This window comes from Terrapene carolina, unplaced genomic scaffold (assembly GCF_002925995.2).
Source record: "Terrapene carolina triunguis isolate 2854851 unplaced genomic scaffold, T_m_triunguis-2.0 Scaffold37473, whole genome shotgun sequence".
Lineage (NCBI taxonomy): Eukaryota > Metazoa > Chordata > Testudines > Emydidae > Terrapene > Terrapene triunguis.
In genome coordinates, this window is record NW_020701824.1 from 1 (window position 1) to 18,659 (window position 18,659).

Here is an 18,659-nt window from a genome sequence, read left to right on the forward strand (position 1 = left end):
TCTGTTTTTCCAATTTGAAATTACTTTCTGTTGCAAAATTTAAGATAGGTATACTGAAAAAGGATAAAAAAGAAAAAAGGGTCAAAACTGAAATGAGACATTTTGCCATTATTTAAATAAATAGTTTCAGTTGGTCCTGAACCAATTTTTTTCCAATTCACAAATATTTTTGAGATTTCAACTTTTTATCCCATTTTGAGATTAATCTTTGTTCTGGACTTTGAATATTGACCTGATTCTGAATAAGGGACAGGTACTGTATGATTTAGTATGTGAACATTTTATTCTAACTTTGCCCTTAATAAAAAAGTTAAAAAAAAAAAAAAAAAGTTGATCTCTTGAAAATATCCGAGGGATGGGGAAAACTGTTTCCCACTCATCTCTAATCCAGCTCACCACTGGGTGGCCTGTATGAAGTGAGCTGGTGGGTCTCAGTCCAGTTCTGGGTGATATAGGTGGCCACATTCAAAAACTCCACACTACAACTGGAACTCAATAGACAACAAAGATTGAATTCCCTGCTTACCCCTAGAGGTTTTCTCTCCTGAACAAGTTTGAGGCACATTGGTATGGGGGTGGGGACAGTAATATGCCAGTTTTGGGGATAAACACTGTGGCAACAGTTTCATCCATATGCAAAGGCCATTCTGCGATTGTACCTTTGCTAAATGCACTGGGTTTAAGCAAGCTCCCCATTCTCCCTTAACAGAGACTGTCTCTGCAGATGATTCTCGAGGCAGAGTCATGACTGAGACTGTTCGGAAATTCTTCCCCGAGACATGGATTTGGGATCTCTTTTCAGTAGGGTGAGTACTGCTTATTCTGTCTTCTCATCTTCTTTTTAAGGGCCCACTATTGCCCTGAAAGGCATCAGGAAGGGCATGGAACACTTCCTATAGCCAGCTTCCTCCCCGCATCCCTGCATGGTGATATTGTTCAAGGCTGTCAGTACATGTTCCCAAATAATGCATCCAGCATGTCAGACTTGGCTAGCGAGAGGAAGGAGTGTCTTGTCGCTTAAGTGGAGTCACGAACTCATGGTCTTATTCCATGTTCTGCCACTGATTGTTCTGTTTCCTCAGGCAAGTGGCATGCAGGAGAATTTTCTAGGGGCTTCTCTTCAGGGGATTTGAGTGATGAGTTTTGAGCACTCAGACAACAAGGGGAATTCTCCAAGCAGAACATGGGCAGTGCTCACTCTGCTGACTCTCTGAAAAATCTGTCTCTATTGAGTACCGCATACATGCTCTGCCCCATTCCCTCTAGTTCCACTGGCAAGGCCAACATTGTATTCACCATCCCTGACACCATCACCGAATGGAAAGCCAGCGTTTTCTGTTTGGAGAAGGAGTCTGGATTTGGTATCTCTGCACCCACCTCCATGACAGCCTTCCAGCCTTTCTTTGTTGACCTGACCCTGCCCTACTCCATCATCCGGGGGGAAGACTTCCTCCTTAGAGCCAACGTCTTCAACTACCTGGACAAGTGCATCAAGGTATGTCCTCTTCTTCTCGCTCTGATTAAATGTGTCCCCCATAACCTGGAAGATACCACATCTTTTCCAGGACTCCTGCCTGTGTGGCTAAAACAAGCAGCAATGTGGTAAATTTGTTAAGACCTATTTGTATTATGGCAAATCAGCCTGGTTGCGCCAGTCCTTCTGGGCCACTACAGAGCAGACAGAGCTTGCTGAATTGTGTCCTGGGAGTAAGATACAAGCAAACCTCTGTGGGGAGTTGAAAAGACCAGAAATATGGGTGTGTACATAGCATAGATTCTAACTCATAGACTCTAAGGTCAGAAGGGACCATTATGATCGTCTAGTCTGACCTCCTGCACAACACAGGCCACAGAATCTCACCCACCCACTCCTGTAATAAACTCCTAACCTATGTCTGAGCTATTGAAGTCCTCAGAACACGGTTTAAAGACTTCAATGTGCAGAGAATCCTCCAGCAAGTGACCCTTGCCCCACACTGCAGAGGAAGGTGAAAAACCCCCAGTGCCTCTGCCAATCTGCCCTGGAGGAAAATTTCTTCCCGACCCCAAATATGGCGATCAGCTAAACCCTGAGCATGTGGGCAAGCATCATTCATGCTTCAGGGTTCTTTACAACTCTGATGACTTTAGTGGGGCTACAGAGGCTGTAAGTCAAGGCAGAACCTGGACCTGGGCCTCCCAAAGTGTAAGCACAAGGGGTTGGGGGTGGGGAGTTGAGCCTGGTCAGATTCTGACTCCTGTCTAGGGTGCAGGGTACAGAGACCCTCAGAATCAGTGCTTGTATCAGTGGAGTGTTTGCCTAGGCAGAGGCTCTATACAGCTTCTGAAAGCTGGGATAAATAGCCTGCACTTCTTGTGCACCAGTCAGCAGCATGAGGCAGAGCTTTCTGCCCTTCAGGACAGAAGGTGTAAGAGACGTGTTCTTTCTAGTTACCCATAGGGGGATTCTGCCGACCTCACTACCCTCAGGCAGAACACATCCAATAACAGTGGGGTGCACCCACACTCCTCAATAGTTTACACACAACTTAAAGGGGACCTGCGAAAAATATTTGTACCCGCTTTTGCTTTTTTGCATTGTATCCAAAAAGCTAGATTTCCCGCCTCCCTGGTTTTCATTTTTTTTTCTGCTTGATTTTAATATTAAATCATCAACTCTCATTTTATCCTCTTTTTGGTGGAGGTCTCCTAGGATAACTGGAGAACTACAGTGGGAACTTTCTTAGCCCTTAATTAAAGAGGTGTGTTTGAATCATCAGAAAAAGACTTTTCTCCTTACTGTTTTTTAAGAGTCTGTGTTAAATAGATGTTAACAAACAAAAAGCCACCAGAGTTGTAAACAGTTTAAATCCTTTTTCCTCTCCATCTCTTGTGATGTCATAATCCCTTTCCAGTTTTCCTAGTAGTCCTGCAACAAAACACAGAAATCTACAAATCAGAAAAATGTTGGGAAGAAAAAGTAACAACCCTTGGTGGCCTTCAATATACCCCATAAAGCAGCAAAAAAGAGCCCGGGCAATGGTTTCCTATGCAGATCTCCTGGAAGGTGTTAGCACCTTTTGTACTGACTGAGAGCATGGGTGCTGGTCAGTATATTAGGTTATCTGCTTCCATGGTATATTTCATGTCCCTATTGATGTCTACTAGAGACAGGCAGAAGATAGCTCTGTTAAGGTGTCCTCTGAAGAGTGGCCCGTCCAATACCACAGCATCCCCTGTTCTGGTTCTGCCCCATAGTGTTGGCATTGGATACCCACTGGAGATAGGCAGAAGGGAGTTCCTGTAATGCTGACCCTGTTTGTGTCAGACATAGCCTGCACCACATCAGTATTTCTCTCCTGCTCTCAGGTTGGTATTTTGCTAGCCAATTCCCAGGATTACCAGGCTCAGCTCCTTTCCCCAAAGGGAGATGATGGGTGCGTGTGTGCCAATGAGAGGAAAACCTATGTCTGGAATATTATCTCAAAAAAACTTGGTAAGTTTCTGCACAACTTTCTGTCCTGTGACTGATGCTAGTCTATTCATGTGTCACCAAAAAGCCCATCCCTAACCAGTCCATCTTCTGAGTCCATAGAGCTTGGAGCTGCATTGCCCCAACTTTGCTTGCTTGGGAGGTGCTCTATAGAGAGCTGCATTGCCTGGCCCTTTCCATGTATAGAGCTCAGAGCTCCATTACCCCATGTCTGCTCATCAATGGTGACTAAACAGTCATAGAATCATAGAATATCAAGGTTGGAAGAGACCTCAGGAGGTCATCTAGTCCAACCCCCTGCTCAAAGCAGGACCAACACCAACTAAATCATCCCAGCCAGGGCTTTGTCAAGCCTGACCTTAAAAACCTCTAAGGAAGGAGATTCCACCACCTCCCTAGGTAACCCATTCCAGTGCTTCACCACCCTCCCAGTGAAAAAGTTTTTCCTAATATCCAACCTAAACCTCCCCCACTGCAACTTGAGACCATTACTCCTTGTTCTGTCATCTGCCACCACTGAGGACAGCCTAGCTCCATCCTCTTTGTAACCCCCTTTCAGGTAGTTGAAAGCAGCTATCAAATCCTCCCTCATTCTTCTCTTCTGCAGACTAAATAACCCCAGTTTCCTCAGCCTCTCCTCATAAGTCATATGCTCCAGCCCCCTAATCATTTTTGTTGCCCTCCACTGGATTCTTTCCAATTTTTCCACATCCTTCATGTAGTGTGGGGCCCAAAACTGGACACAGTACTCCAATGAGGCCTCACCAATGCCGAATAGAGGGGAATGATCACGTCCCTCAATCTGCTGGCAATGCTCCTACTTATACAGTCCAAAACGCTGTTAGCCTTCTTGGCAACAAGGGCACACGGTTGACTCATATCCAGTTTCTCATCCACTGTAACCCCTAGGTCCTTTTCTGCAGAACTGCTGCCTGGCCACTTGGTCCACCAGCTGACCTGCAAAGTTCCATACTGCAGTTTTGTCACATGTAGAAATCTGCTAACATCAGCCATCACGCTGGGCAATGGAAGTAACTTTTTCTCTTTATCGGGTCTTATTCCAGGTGATGTGATGTTTAGTGTTACTGCTGAGACCAAGAAGAATGGTGGGAAGTGTGGGAACAGAACATCTGGGAGGCCGGAGATAGGGTGGAAGGACACCCTGATTGGAACCCTGTTGGTTGAGGTACAGTGGAAAGCTCTGGCTCTCTGTCTGAACATCCCTCCCTTCCGTGAAGAGTGCAGCAAGTATGTGTGAAAGCAAGTCAAAGTATTTGAGGTGCTCTAAAGCGCACCAGGCTTGGATCCAGTGCCAGCCAGCTGGGATAGGGCTGGGTGTTCAGTTTAGGAGCGATCCCACTGCAATCAAGAGTGTTGTTGGGAGGATGAGTGTTTGGTGAATATGATGGAGGTCAGAGTGTGTGAGCCAGCCCACCCTGAAACCCCTCCCTCCTTCTAACTGCAGTGCTGGAGAGTTTGTCCTGCCTGCTGCATTAGCCAGCCTGGGGTCAGACAGACCATGCTGATGTATCCACTTTGTAGAACAGGATTCCTTCTCTAAGCCCAAAATACCCTGTGCATGGATTCACTGTGTTTGCATCCTACACTTAGGCAGAGCCATAACTGGGACCAGCATACGTATGATCCACAGGATGCAAATCCACCAGGAGAGTTGAAATGAAACTCCCACAGGCCTCTCAGAACTCTGCTTAGCATTTCCTAGCCATAAACTGCATCTGACTCAATCCAGCTAGCAAGCAATGGTATTTGTAGGGCACCTAGCACCATGTTTAAGCACTAGCCCTGCATCTATGACAGCTGTCCCCTGGCTGGCAGGAATATTACCATCCTGTATATCATCTTAAATTGGGACATTCAGGGACTGCCAATAAAACCTTTGCACCCCACCATCCTTTATATCAAACTATATTACTCACAAGTGACAAAGCCCTTACTGAGTTATGCTGGGGGAAGTAAAGAGAGGGAAGGACTGAAGCAGATGGAAGAGAAATACTGTAAGTTTCCCCCATCCCCTTGTGTAATAGAGGGAAGAAGAATGGGAAAGACTCCACAGACCCAAAACCAATTGTCTAGAGCTCCCCTGAAGTAACAGCCACATCATGGATGAGTCTGGTCCCTAGAGTCTGGGTATAATACCCTGATTACTTGATAGTGCAGACATGGGGATGGCTTTTCATTGGACCATTTTCTTCTGTAACATTCATTCTGATGTGCTGTATGTGTCTCCTCTCTCTCCCCTCCACTGACCAGCCTGAAGGCATCGAAAAGGAGGTGACCCAGAGCTCCCTCATCTGCACAAAGGGTAAGGGCATCTCTCCAAATTCTGTACCTGTTGACTGGGACCAAAGCTCTTTCCCTCAGCACTAATTAATAATTTTGTAAATCCCTGACCCATCCCCCTTTCACAGAGGCACTGTACAGCTGGCACCTAGATGTGTGAGGAAGGATGGTCTAGGAGTTAGAGTGATAGTCTGGCAGTGGAATGATGGGAGTTCAATTCCCTGCTGTGCCACTAACCACCCTAAGTGATCTGCCCAAGGTCACACAGGAATGTCTACACTGCATACTAAGCCCAGGTTCTGACTCACGTTTGGGCCCAAGCCCCCCTTCTGTTCACATGCAAATCAGCCTGACTTGGGTACAGCAAGCACTCATGTCCTGGCTCCTAGAACCCTGCTCAGGGGTGGGTCAGAGCCTGAGTCCTGCTGTGACTTGGGTCCAAGCCCTGTCATTTGCAGTGTGGCACAGGTCAAGCTGCAGATCCTGGTCAGAGTATGCAGGATGAATGTGTTAGCACAGCACTGAGACCCGGGTCTGCCAGTTGCAATCCTCGGTTTACAATGCAAGGTTGATGTTCAAGCACAGTCCCACAGACCCGGGTTTAGTGTGCAGTGTAAACATGTCTCTGTGTCTCTGTGTCTCTGTTCATTTAGTGGCATAATAGCACTTGCTAATAGTGCAGGGGGCCATATAACTACCAAAGATACATAGTTCACTGGGACATTTCAAGCATGTCCTGGGCCCCCTGAAGGCATATTTGATTAATGTCTTCCCCCAGAGTTTAATTTTTCAGTTTCCTTCTCCCAGTGAGGATGGAAGATAGGGCTGGGAGTGGAGAGACAGACAGGAAACAGGGGAGCCTTAGAATGAATTTGCCATGAAGAGTGGTAAGTAGCCAAGTTGCTGTGAAGGCCATGGAAGACCACTTGCTAATGGAGGGAGCAAAAAAGAGGACTCTAACCCTCACCAACCCCCCACATCAAGTGTCTTGCTGAAGATGCTCCTTCAACCTGGGTTCCTGGCGACCACAAGTGCCATCACATCCTGTGAGCACTGGCCTTGCCTATATACGTTGACTTCTGTGGACTGTGGTAACTTACAACACCTGAGGATTTGCCCCATTTTGTCTGGCTTTCACTGTATTAGTTTTACTTTGTCTCCTTCACTCTTGACTATTGTTATGCTCTTGGGGACAACAGCAACAGTTTCCATATACTGTTCTCCATTGTGGGTGTCTTCTGATGTTCATTCATTTTAACTTTTACAAGAAGTGCTTAGTTGCTATAATCAAATTCCTGATATAAATGATCAAAATTAATCTAATATTTTCCCCGCAGATGCTGCAGCCACGGAACCAGTGTCTCTGAAGCTGCCTGAAAACCTGGTGGAAGGATCAGCCAGAGCCTCTTGTTCTGTCACTGGTAAATCTATTAAGTTTTGTATTGAGATTCTTACATCTCAGGAAAGGCAAACTTCTGAGCAACAAGGCTTATTCCTGCCTCTTTGAAAGTAACCAGCCAGCTTTGCAGTGGTAGAAGACATCCTCTTTGCCAGAGAGGAGAAACCCAGGTTCTGGATGTTGGTGATACTCCTTTCTTTTGGTATAAAGGGGTTATTGGCACTTGTTTGGGTTGATTCAATTGTTTGCCACTCATGCCAAATGCACCCATCCTAAACTCATGCCAATAAAACCTTTGCACCCCACCATCCTATATATTAAGCTATATTACTCACAAGAGACAAAGCCCTTACTGAGTTATGCTGCTCCTCCCAAAATCATGCTAATAAATGCATTATGCCACCGCACCCCATCATTTGCTCTGTATGTGCCATGCTTTCTAGAAATACTATTTTAGCAATGTTGTAGCAAAGGGTGTTTTAAAAGCTTTATTAAAATACTTTTGTATCTCTCTGTGAGTTCAGTTATCCAGGCCTTGGAAGGAGAAAAAACAGAAATTAATACAATTTTAGAAACCTCTAAATATTTCACCCAAATATCATTTTGAAATAAATAATTGCATTGCAGTTCTAAGGCCTGACATCTTGGGATGTACGAAGCCTTAGAAACAACTGATGGGTGTCCCATAAAGCAGTGGTTCTCAAAGCCGGTCCACCGCTTGTTCCGGGAAAGCCCCTGGCGGGCCGGGCAGGTTTGTTTACCTGCCACGTCCGCAGGTTCGGCCGATCGCGGTTCCCACTGGCCGCGGTTTGCTGCTCCAGGCCAATGGGAGCTGCGGGAAGGGCGGCCAGCACATCCCTCGGCCCGCGCTGCTTCCCGCAGCCCCCATTGGCCTGGAACGGCGAACCGCGGCCAGTGGGAGCCGCAATCGGCCGAACCTGCAGACGCGGCAGGTAAACAAACCGGCCCGGCCCACCACGGGCTTTCCCTGAACAAGCAGCAGACCGGCTTTGAGAACCACTGCCATAGAGGAACTAAAAATCCTTCCACTGAAGTGTTATGAAGCAGTGTTCCCAAAGTTTTTCATAGTGGGGGCAATATTTTAGTACAGAGAATGCCTCCTGAACACGTTTTTCCATCACCTGATTCATGATCACCCAGATACGCTTCTCCATTTCATGCTATCCCTGTGGCAACTACAGCAATTTCTTACATGGAGAGGTGACATTTGGAAAGTATTTGATGTATTTGAACTCTCTCTTAATGCATTTTAACAGCTGGAAATAAAGAGAAAATGCTGGTAGCATGTGACCAGCCAGCTCTTTATGGACAATCAGCAAGGGCTGTGGAGACCACAACTTCCGCTCTGAAGTGCCCATTTCTAGCCCTGTTGGGTTGGGAGTTCTTAAACCTGTCCAGGGCTCTTTTGCCCAGGCTGTACTGACAAGTATAACTTTCTTGGGATAAGGAAGAAACCTTTCCTGGTTGGGTATTTTTTTGTTCTTAAATAAAAACGAGCTGCTTGAAGCTTTGCAGGCATTTGCCATGTTCAATATATTTCTGGTGCAGATTAGCTGGCAAAGTGCAGATGTGGAGGGCAAAGGGGCATGAGGTGTGGGGGTTTCTTGTTTGGGGTTTTTCGCTGTCTTCTACTTTAGACCAGAACGAATCTGTCCTCCTGTGCTCGGGATTCAAGGACTACTGAGAAAAGCAGTGGTAGAATCTCTGCAACTAGGGGTTAATTTTAGAATCTCTGTCAGGATCTTGAGGGCCCTGACTATTGTACTGATATTATTGTTCTGTAGTACATATTAGCTTTGCAGATTCTGATGTTGGCTCTGTGTGAAACTCACTCCCTATGTCTCTATTCCCAGGTGATATCCTGGGCACAGCCATGCAGAACCTGCAGCAGCTCCTCCAGATGCCCTTTGGCTGCGGGGAGCAGAACATGGTCCTGTTTGCCCCCAACATCTACGTCCTGGACTATTTGAATAAGACGGGACAGCTGAGTGAGGAGACCAAATCCAAGGCCATCGGATACTTAGTCAGTGGTGAGGGGCCTCTCCTTAACTTGTGACACCCTCCTGCCTCCATTGATAGCATGCACTACAAAGTTACCCTGGTAGCTCCACATTTTTCATTTAACTAAGCACACTGAACCATGTAGCTGCCTTGTAATACCCTGCTGACCTGCTTGCTCCTGCAAATCAATTGGTAGTTCTGCTTGAAATTGCTCCTTACATCATCCTGCCTCTTCTATCCCCTCCCCACCCATCTTTTCACCTTGTTTGAGGTTCACTCCATGTATGTCTTGTCTTCCTGCCCCTTCCAAACGTCTGTTTTTTGTTGTCAATCCTTAGTGCGCTCTCCTTGCTCCTTTCCCCCAGGCTTTGATGCCAAGTCAATGTTCTTCTGCTCCCCTCAGTCCCTCAGCCTCATCCCCATTTGATTCCTCTAATTCGGGTTCTGGATTTATTTGATGACAAATTAAAATGGGATTTCGTTGGTTTTAATCAGGAAACATTTCCTTCTCCTTGTGTGTTTTCAGGGTACCAGAAGCAGCTGTCATACAAACACCCGGATGGATCCTACAGTGTCTTTGGGACCAGAGATAAGGAAGGAAACACATGGTGAGAGCTGGGAAGCTGGCTGAGGCCTGGGCTGGTAATGAATCCATGAGCTGCAGATGAAAGACACACACTAAATAAATCAAACACACATGTAAAGAGCATGGACTAGAACTCTAGTTCTAATGCTCTAAGAACAAACATCTCTACCAGTGATGCTAAAGGAGAACTCTCTTAGCTGCTACTGGCAGTAGGTCCCTTTTTCTTCTCTGTAGACTCACCCACTTGAGGTGACATGATCATACACATGGACACAAAGCCAGCATTTTACAGACAGATTAAAGAAACAGTTCTATCCCATCATCTGTCGCTCATTCCCCTCCTGGCCTGTGTGTAGGAGGGGAAGGTACCTGCATTGAGTTTTGATGCTTTAGACTCCAAGTGACTGCTCATATCTGTGCTGTTCTCCTTCAGGCTCACCGCCTTCGTATACAAGTCATACGCACAAGCCAAGCGCTATATCTTTATTGATGACCATGTCCAGTCCCAAACTCTGATCTGGCTCTCAAGCAAACAGAAGTCAAGTGGTTGCTTCCAAAGTGTTGGGAAACTCTTCAACAATGCCTTGAAGGTGACACATTTCTGCTCCCTGCTGAACTTCCTGTCCTGCCACTGGAAAAGCACTTTCTTACCTCTGCTAAATCGCATCCTTAATCCCCAATTCCCCCCTTCCACTGGGATAACTCTTCAGATATAGACAATTAATAATGTCAAAGTTTAATAGATTTCATTTTCCAAAGCATATCTCTGATCTCACAAATCTGTTTTCTTTCCCCAATTTCCCAGCGCCTACACTTTATCTCAGCTACTACAAAGTTGAAGAAGTTCTTTTCTTGCTGCATCTAGGGGCTCCTCTCCCACATCCTCTTAGGCAAGCAGCTGCCCCTATGAAAGGTTGCTAGGCTCATTCTTCTTCCTTAAGAACTGCTTCCACAGCTGGCCAGGCTCTTCATTGTAAAGAACTCGGCCAGCAATAGAAGCAGAGCCAATCCGATGTGACCAGCAAACACTGGTGATCAGTTTGAGAACTGCTATCCTGAACTCTCTGTCCAGGCATAACAGGGTAATAACACAATATGGGAACCACTCTGGTGTGGTAGGTCAGTGAAACAGTTCAGGGGGAGGAGAAGGCGGTTCCCTCCCCCCCTGGAATGACTAGTTCTGTCGTGTGTTTTATTCAGGGAGGAGTCGATGACGAGCTTTCACTGACAGCCTACATCACCACAGCTTTGCTTGAGGCTGGACACCCCAGCTCGGTAAGGATTCCTTCACTATTGTTATCCTGCCTTAATTGGTTTCGGTCAGTTGGCTTGGCCCCAGAATCTGTTACAAATTTGCCTGGGTACTGGAAGTGATGACCCACAGGGACATGTCTGCATGGAATGTGTATGCATTCATTGCTGTTAATAAAGAAAAGGGGCTACATGCTAGCCCCAGTCTTCAAGCAGAAATTCCACTGCAGTCAATAGGGTCTTGGGCAGTATATGGCTCAGTGTAACTTCTGATTAAATGAAATGCTAGACGTGCCCGCAAACTTGTCAGGCTCTTGTGCTTGTATTATATCTCAGCCTTAAACATGAGTCACTCAGGACCAGGAGAAAGTTCAGGGCAGACCCTTGAAACATCCAAATGTGCCTGTTAACTCGTGTATCTCTGACTATGTGCAGAGGTGGAGTAAGCTCCAGTTCAGTTCTGATGAATGATACACATGCTGCAACCAGTTAAAAATGTAAAAGTCCATTAAAATGAGGGACAAGTTGTCTTGCTTTACAGTGGTTGGCGTCAGGGAGAGCAGAGGTTGGGCCTTAGACCCTAAAATGTCAGACTTCCTGACTTGTATTTTCCATACATTTTCTTAGCAGGTGTTCTGTTTCTGTCTGAGGAGCTTGCTTCCTCCTGGCCTATATTCTGCAGCAGTGAAGACATGGTGTCAAATTGTGATCTAAGTGACCTTGGGGTAACTTCATTTACTTCAGTGTAAATCCAGGACACCACCATATATGTCAATGGATTGACACTGGAGGCACTGAGAGCAGAATCTGGCCCATAATGTTGAGTTTGTCCATGACTACAGAATGTGATATTACCAATGGAAGTTTAATAACTTATTGTAGAGATAAGAAGAAGCAGTGGACTGGAAGGGGGACAGAATGAGCTCTCATTTATACTCAAATTTCAACTTCAGTAACGAAACCAAAGGCACTCCTGTGTTATGATGTTTCCCTAGTCTGAAAATCCTTGTTTTAGGGATGTCATGCTGCCCCTTCTGCAGTCCTTTTGGACCTAAAATATTCCATGTTCACTGCAGTGATGGTGGCCAGATAAAGTGAGCCTGGAATGTTCTGGAACAGAAATATTTGTCTGTGTGAAGATGTACGTCCCACACACACACACAGATCTAATTTATTTCTTTATAGCACCCCGTGGTCCGAAATGGCCTGTTTTGCTTGGAGGCTGCATCTGGAGAGGAAATCAGCAGAGTTTACATCCAGGCACTCCTGGCCTATATCTTCTGCCTGGTCGGCAATGAGGGGAAATGTGACTTCTTCTTGAAGGAGCTGGACAAATCAGCTAAGAAAGTCGGTGAGTGTCACCTAGTTTTTCTGGGATATTAGCACTGATGGCAGATGGGCCTACCTAGATGATACTGCCACCTTTAATTCTTGTGTTCAAATATAGAAACCATGGTAACTTTATTTGTCATGGAGTTTCACTCATTAGAAATACATAGGGAGATAGGTAGGCCAGTTGAAATGGAGATGCTGAGCAGATCTGTGGTTTTGTTTTTAACACACAACCCAGATTAATCCTCCTCTCCACATACTGATGGAGCCCTTGACTGTCAAGTCCACCTCCCTACCTCAACCAGGCCTCCCAAGCTCCCCTCCTCCTGTGCAAATAGGTGCATGCAGATGTCCAATATTATGTAATACTTTGACACCCAACTTTTTGGTTATCAATTATGAGAATTTACTGGGCCTGATTCTGACCTCCCTTTCACTGGTGCAAATCAAGGGTAGCTGGAAGGAGAGAACTGGGACAAGTGTCTCTCTCTTGCTTTAGTTCTAGCCTTTTCTCTCAATCTGTCTGTCTTATCTTTTTATGTGACTATTCTGTAGCAAGGGTGACAGCTTGTGGCACACAAATATAATTGCATTCTAATCCCAATATCCCCAAGGCCAGATGGATGAGTAACTGCTCCTGCAGAGCAGTCTGCTGGAATATTGTGTTCAGTTCTGGTCCTCCTCGTCTCAAAAAGGATCTAGCAGAAATACAGGGGTTCAGAGATAGAAGACAAAACCGACCAGAAGAATGGGATGATTTCCATTAGAAAATAGATTGAAAAGAGTATTTAAAGCAGAGACAGAAAGAGAAGAAATAAAAGAATGATATGGATAAGGTAGATTGTGTGCGCCTGTTCCGCCTTTTTCATACCTGACTAAGGGAACATTCAATGACATTGAAAGGCAGCAAATTGAAAACTTATAAAAGGAAATGCTTATTAATATAACTCATAATTAGTACATGGAACTCATTGCTACTAGAGCCCATTGAGGCTTAGAACTTATCAAGATTCATTAAAAAATCAGAATTGTATATGGACCATGAGAATATCCACAGTTACATTAGGTAGGATTAAAAACAAACAAAGTTGTTTGGATTAAATTGTCATATTTCAGGGTTTAAGAATACCCATACCCAAGTAGGGTTAGGAAGAAACTTCTTCATGGGTAGGTTAACTGTGACAAAGTTCCTCCTCTACCTTGGTGGGTCCTGCGCTTATTGGCGGATTTGCTCGCTTCACAGATTCACCCTGTGGGTCAGGAAACAGTCCAGAGACCTTCCCCTCTGGTAGAAGCTATAGTCCAGGTCAATTCCTCCTGTGTTTGATCAGGAGTTGGGAGGTATGGGGGGGAACCCAGGCCCACCCTCTACTCCGGGTTCCAGCCCAGGGCCCTGTGGACTGCAGCTGTTTAGAGTGCCTCCTGGTACAGTTGCACGACACCTACAACTCCCTGGGCTACTTCCCCATGGCCTCCTCCCAACATCTTCTTTGTCCTCACCACCGGACCTTCCTCCTGATGTCTGATAACGCTTGTACTTCTCCGTCCTCCAGCAGTACGCCTACTCACTCTCAGCTTCTTGCACACCTCTTGCTCCCAGTTCCTCACACACACTTCCTCTCCTCTGGCTCCCCCTGACTTGACTGGAGTGAGCCCTTTTATAGCATCAGAGGGGCCTTAATTAGAGTCAGGTGCTTAACTGCCTCACCTGACTCTTAGCAGGTTAATTGGAGTCAGGTGGTCTATTAGCCTGGAGCAGCCCCTGCTCTGGTCACTCAGGGAACAGAAAACTACTTATCCAGTGGCCAGTATATCTCCCTTCTGCTACTCTGCTGTTCCCAACTGGTCTGGGTCTATCACACTACCCACTCTACAATTTCTTGTACCTTCCTCTGAAGGTGGCTGGTTCTGGCCACAGTCAGAGACAGGGTACTGGACGAGACGGACCACTGGGCGGGTATGACATAGCCGTTCCTCTGTTCTCCATGACCAGAGCTTCAGTGAAACATCAGGAGACTTAACCAACTATCAGATAATGGAGAGTTTCAACAAACTTTGTTTTGGATAGTTGAGGTTTGACTGCACCGAGCAATCTCCCTCAGAGTCCCAAATCCAGCCGCCTTTGACTTCCTGCTCACCTCAGGGAAGGAAGATGCTGTGATCAGGAAGTGGAGCTGGCAAGATTTAGTACCTGGTGCACCAGACCTAGCCTTTGCAGTTCTCCAAGTCCTAGAGAGAGCCAGGGAGCAGGAATCAGATTTTTCCCTCCTTTACATCTGTAAATCAGGAGTAACTGGATTTATTGGAACTGGCAAAGGTACAGAAAATGACAACACAAATGAGGGGTATGGAATAACTTCCATATGAGGTGAGATTAAAGAGGTGAGAAGAGACCACGGAGGGGAGCTATGATAGAGAGCTATAAAATCATGACTGGTATGGAGAAAGTGAATAGGGAAGTGTTATTTACTCCTTCTTATAACACAAGAACTAAGGGTCACCCAAAGAAATTAATAGGCAGCAGGTTTAAAACAAACAGAAGGAAGTATTTATTCACACAACACACAGTCAACCTGTGGAACATATTGCCAGGGGATGTTGTGGAGGCCAAAAGTATAACTGGGTAGGAAAAAGGAGGAGGAGAGGTTCATTGATGGCTATTAGCCAATATGGGCCGGGACCCAACCCTATACTCTGAGTATCCCTAAACCTCTGACTGCTAGAAGCTGGAACTGGATGATAAGGGATGATGGATCACTCAATAATTGCTTTGCTCTGTTCATTTCCCCCTAAAGCATCTGGCACTGGACACTGTCAGAAGACAGAATACTGGGCTAGATGGACCATTGGTCTGACCCAGTATGGCCATTCTTATGTTCCTATGTCCAGTGGAGTTTCTCTGGAGTTACACCAGTGTACATAAGCAGATAGAATCATAGAATATCAGGGTTGGAAGGGACCTCAGGAGGTCATCTAGTCCATCCCCCCTGCTGAAAGCAGGACCTAATCCCCAACTAAATCATCCAGATCTGGCCAGAGGACTGAGACCTAAACATTTATATCCCCTATTGGAGTGCAGAGCACTGAGTTTGTTCTCCATGGTCCTCCCAACCTTCTGGAGAAAGAAATGCTATGTCTACACTATACACCACTGCTGGTGCTGTGTAGTGTGTGTGCAGCTGCATGCCACAGTGAAAAGCAGCTGCATCTACACTGTACTGTGTAGTTACATGTGTCAGTGAAAGTTTCTGGTGGTGGTGGGGTGGGAGGGAAGCCGCTCCCTGCAGCCAGATCCTTTCACTATGATGAGGAAAAGCACCAGAAATGGGTAGCTGGCAGAGCCTTTCTTTGCTGCCTCGACCCTGCCAGAACCTTTTCACACTGCCTGTGTCTTTCCCTGAAGTGGGGAAATGCTCCAGCCGCAGGGAGGCACTGGAACACTACACTGGGAGAGGCACAGCTTGGGCAAGTAGAAAGCTGTGTAGGGTAAGTACTTGGGTACATACCCACAGCTTTCAAGCATGTCTGTACTCTACTCACCTAAGCAGCGCCTCTCTGCCTGCTCTACTATTTATATCTATGCTAGGGGGACTATCTGTCTCTGTACTGTACATGCCACCAAAAGAAGACATACTCAAAGAGACTGGGATTGGGTCTTCTGCATGGCAGCACAGACTACTAATTACTAAGCTGCTGTTCTGGTTCTTCACAATCTCCTTTCTGTTCTCAGGTGGCTCAGTGCACTGGGAACGGGAGGTAAAGCCCCCTGCAGAAACGTTCCCCTCTTTCTATTCCCGTGCCCCCTCTGCTGAGGTTGAGATGACCAGCTATGTGCTTCTGGCAGTGCTCCACAAACCCAAACGGGCTCAAAAGGACCTAACATTCGCCTCACAGATTGTGCAGTGGATCATCAGACAGCAGAATTCCAATGGGGGTTTCTCTTCCACCCAGGTACAGCAACTACCTTCTGCCCTCTAATCACGCCCAGGAAATCACAGGCAGCTGCTCACATAAGCCAGCTGCATTAGAGATTGAGAGAGAGAGCCAATAGGACTGTGACTAAAAAGATCCATTGGCCACTTTCTCCCACAGATAGTCCAGGCCCTATTCCAAAAGCTGGAATAGCAGCTATGAAGGGATTGTGGGCTTCCCCACACCCTGCCAGCTGCCACCCCTAGCCTCAACTTCTACGTACGAAGTGCCAATGCACTCAAGCTCTTTGCAGAATGATGTGTGTGTAAATGTCACCTGCTGGGGGAGCAGAACATTAGAGTTGAGTTCTGCTGTCCAGAAGACAATCTGGTCCTAAATGTGCCAAGGTGAAAGTCACATGGCAGCAATTGAATAGTAACAGGTACAGTTAGATCTTCACATGAATAGGAGCTCAGAGAATTCCTTTAGTCCCTGGTTCTAGCCTATTATTGATGTGTGTATGATTTGCTATCAGACACACCTGGTGCACTGAAGCGTTCTGGAGGTGTGCCCTAATGCTCTACAGGACTCAGTTTCCAAGATGAACTGGGATGGGTTTGGGCTCATCTGCACTGAAATCTTGTGAGCCGTGAAATGATTGTGGTCTGTATTGGAACCATGTGTTTAATAACCCCATGCAGTATCCCAACACAGTGTGTCTGTAATTGACAATTATTCTACACTTTTTCAGGACACAGTTATTGCTCTTCAAGCGCTGGCTGATTATGGTGCAGCAACCTACTCTGAGAATGGCCAAAACACAGTTAAAATCAGCTCCAGCAAGCCTTTTGAGAAGGTCTTTGAGGTGAATAGCCAGAACAGGCTACTGTTGCAGCAGAGTTCCCTGCCTGATGTCCCAGGGAATTATATCCTGGAAGTGAATGGCAATGGATGTGTCTTTGTGCAGGTAAGTGCTCACCCTACCCTTCAGCGTGTGGCTTCTTCAGCACATAATACAGCCTTTCTTCTTTTGTGTCCCTCTCTTCTGTCCAGTCTCTCTCTCTCTCTCTCCCCCCCTTCCTTCCTACCTCCCCTGTTATTTCTTTTCTTAAGACTCTTTGGACAAATATATCAACTTCTTTAAGTCCAGTTCAGAAAGAAAGAAAGAATTGGTCCTTGGTGTTTTTTCTCTGTATCACACGTGATTAGTTTTTCTTAGGTGATGACTGGTAACTGGACATGTGTTACACACAAACATCCTCCTCTTTATTTGTAAAACTTGAGTTCCAGTTGAAGGAGTATAGTTTGTCTATCTGTCAGTCATAGGGCTTTATACTACTGCCCATCTTTGTATTATCCAACTGCTTCCATGTCAAATCAATAGCAATCTTCCTATTTGGGGTAAAAATCTGCCTGGGATGTTTTAGTTTGAGTGGTTGGATAGGTAAACTTGTTAGATGTTTTCAGAGTTTTTTTTTTTTTTTTTTTTTTTTTTTGCAGGCATTTGTTTGGTAGATGTTTGATAGATGAGCAGGGCCGGCTCTAGGTTTTTTGCCGCCCCAAGCAAAAAAAATTTTGGCTGCCCCCCTGTTCCAGCCCTGGGCTCCTCGCCGCACCCCCCTGCCGCCCAAACCCTGGGCTTTCCCCCACCACTCGCACCCCCCTGCCGCCCCAGCCCTGGGCTCTCCCCCGCCCCCCCACCTGCACCCTCCTTCCGCCGCAGCCCTGGGTCACTGGTAACTCGCTCCCAGGGCAGGTCATTCAGCAGGAATTTTAGATGTGCACAGAACACAGACAGGATTGGTTCCCATATGGTTACAGAACTGCAGTAAAGTGAAACAATTTTCAGCTTGTGTGATTGGAGGATATCTGGATGCATATTATAAGACTGTCCTCCATAAATGAGGAAAAGTTGAGGTGCCTTTATTATTCTTTTGTTCCACTCTTTCTTTCTATGGGGAATTTGCCAATGCAATATCACTGTCTTCCTTTTAAACAAACAAACAAAAGGCAATGGCTGTTGAAAATAGCAATTCCAGTCCTAATAACCACTGGGAAGCATTTCTTGCTCAATTTTATCCTACTTTTTCTACAGCAAGTTACAGTGGATCAGTATATTTGATTTGGGAGAAATGAAGTAACAGCTGCCCAAACTGAGCTTGAGCACTCCTGAATTTTGAGGTGTTCAAATCTGGAAGGCAGGTGCTGGGGGGAGGGGGCTGTGGCTCCGCAGGGGAGCACGGCAGCATGTATGCAGCAGCGTGTCTGGCACTGCGCGAAGCCAGACATGCTGGTCTGAGTGGCACGGTAATGGGGCTGGGAGGTTGGAGAAGGGGTAGGGGGTTCCGGGGGGGCAGTCAAGGGACAGGGAGCAGGGGGGGGGG

At 46.3% G+C, this 18,659-nt stretch overlaps 1 protein-coding gene across 1 annotated transcript in view; it reads left to right on the forward strand.

The window, feature by feature from the left end:
- Positions 1-684: 684 nt before the first annotated feature.
- Positions 685-18,659, forward strand: part of LOC113405450 (ovostatin-like) — a gene marked incomplete at its 5' end in the record, with an annotated part of 23,692 nt that continues 5,717 nt past the window's right edge. Inside the window, 13 exons of the mRNA XM_026646663.1 lie at positions 685-806; positions 1,267-1,495; positions 3,349-3,475; positions 4,537-4,658; positions 5,744-5,795; positions 7,111-7,194; positions 9,047-9,223; positions 9,721-9,802; positions 10,214-10,370; positions 10,981-11,055; positions 12,217-12,382; positions 16,094-16,314; positions 17,027-17,242. Coding sequence (XP_026502448.1) covers positions 685-806; positions 1,267-1,495; positions 3,349-3,475; positions 4,537-4,658; positions 5,744-5,795; positions 7,111-7,194; positions 9,047-9,223; positions 9,721-9,802; positions 10,214-10,370; positions 10,981-11,055; positions 12,217-12,382; positions 16,094-16,314; positions 17,027-17,242 — 1,830 coding nt within the window. The remainder of the gene's footprint in view (positions 807-1,266; positions 1,496-3,348; positions 3,476-4,536; positions 4,659-5,743; positions 5,796-7,110; positions 7,195-9,046; positions 9,224-9,720; positions 9,803-10,213; positions 10,371-10,980; positions 11,056-12,216; positions 12,383-16,093; positions 16,315-17,026; positions 17,243-18,659) is intronic.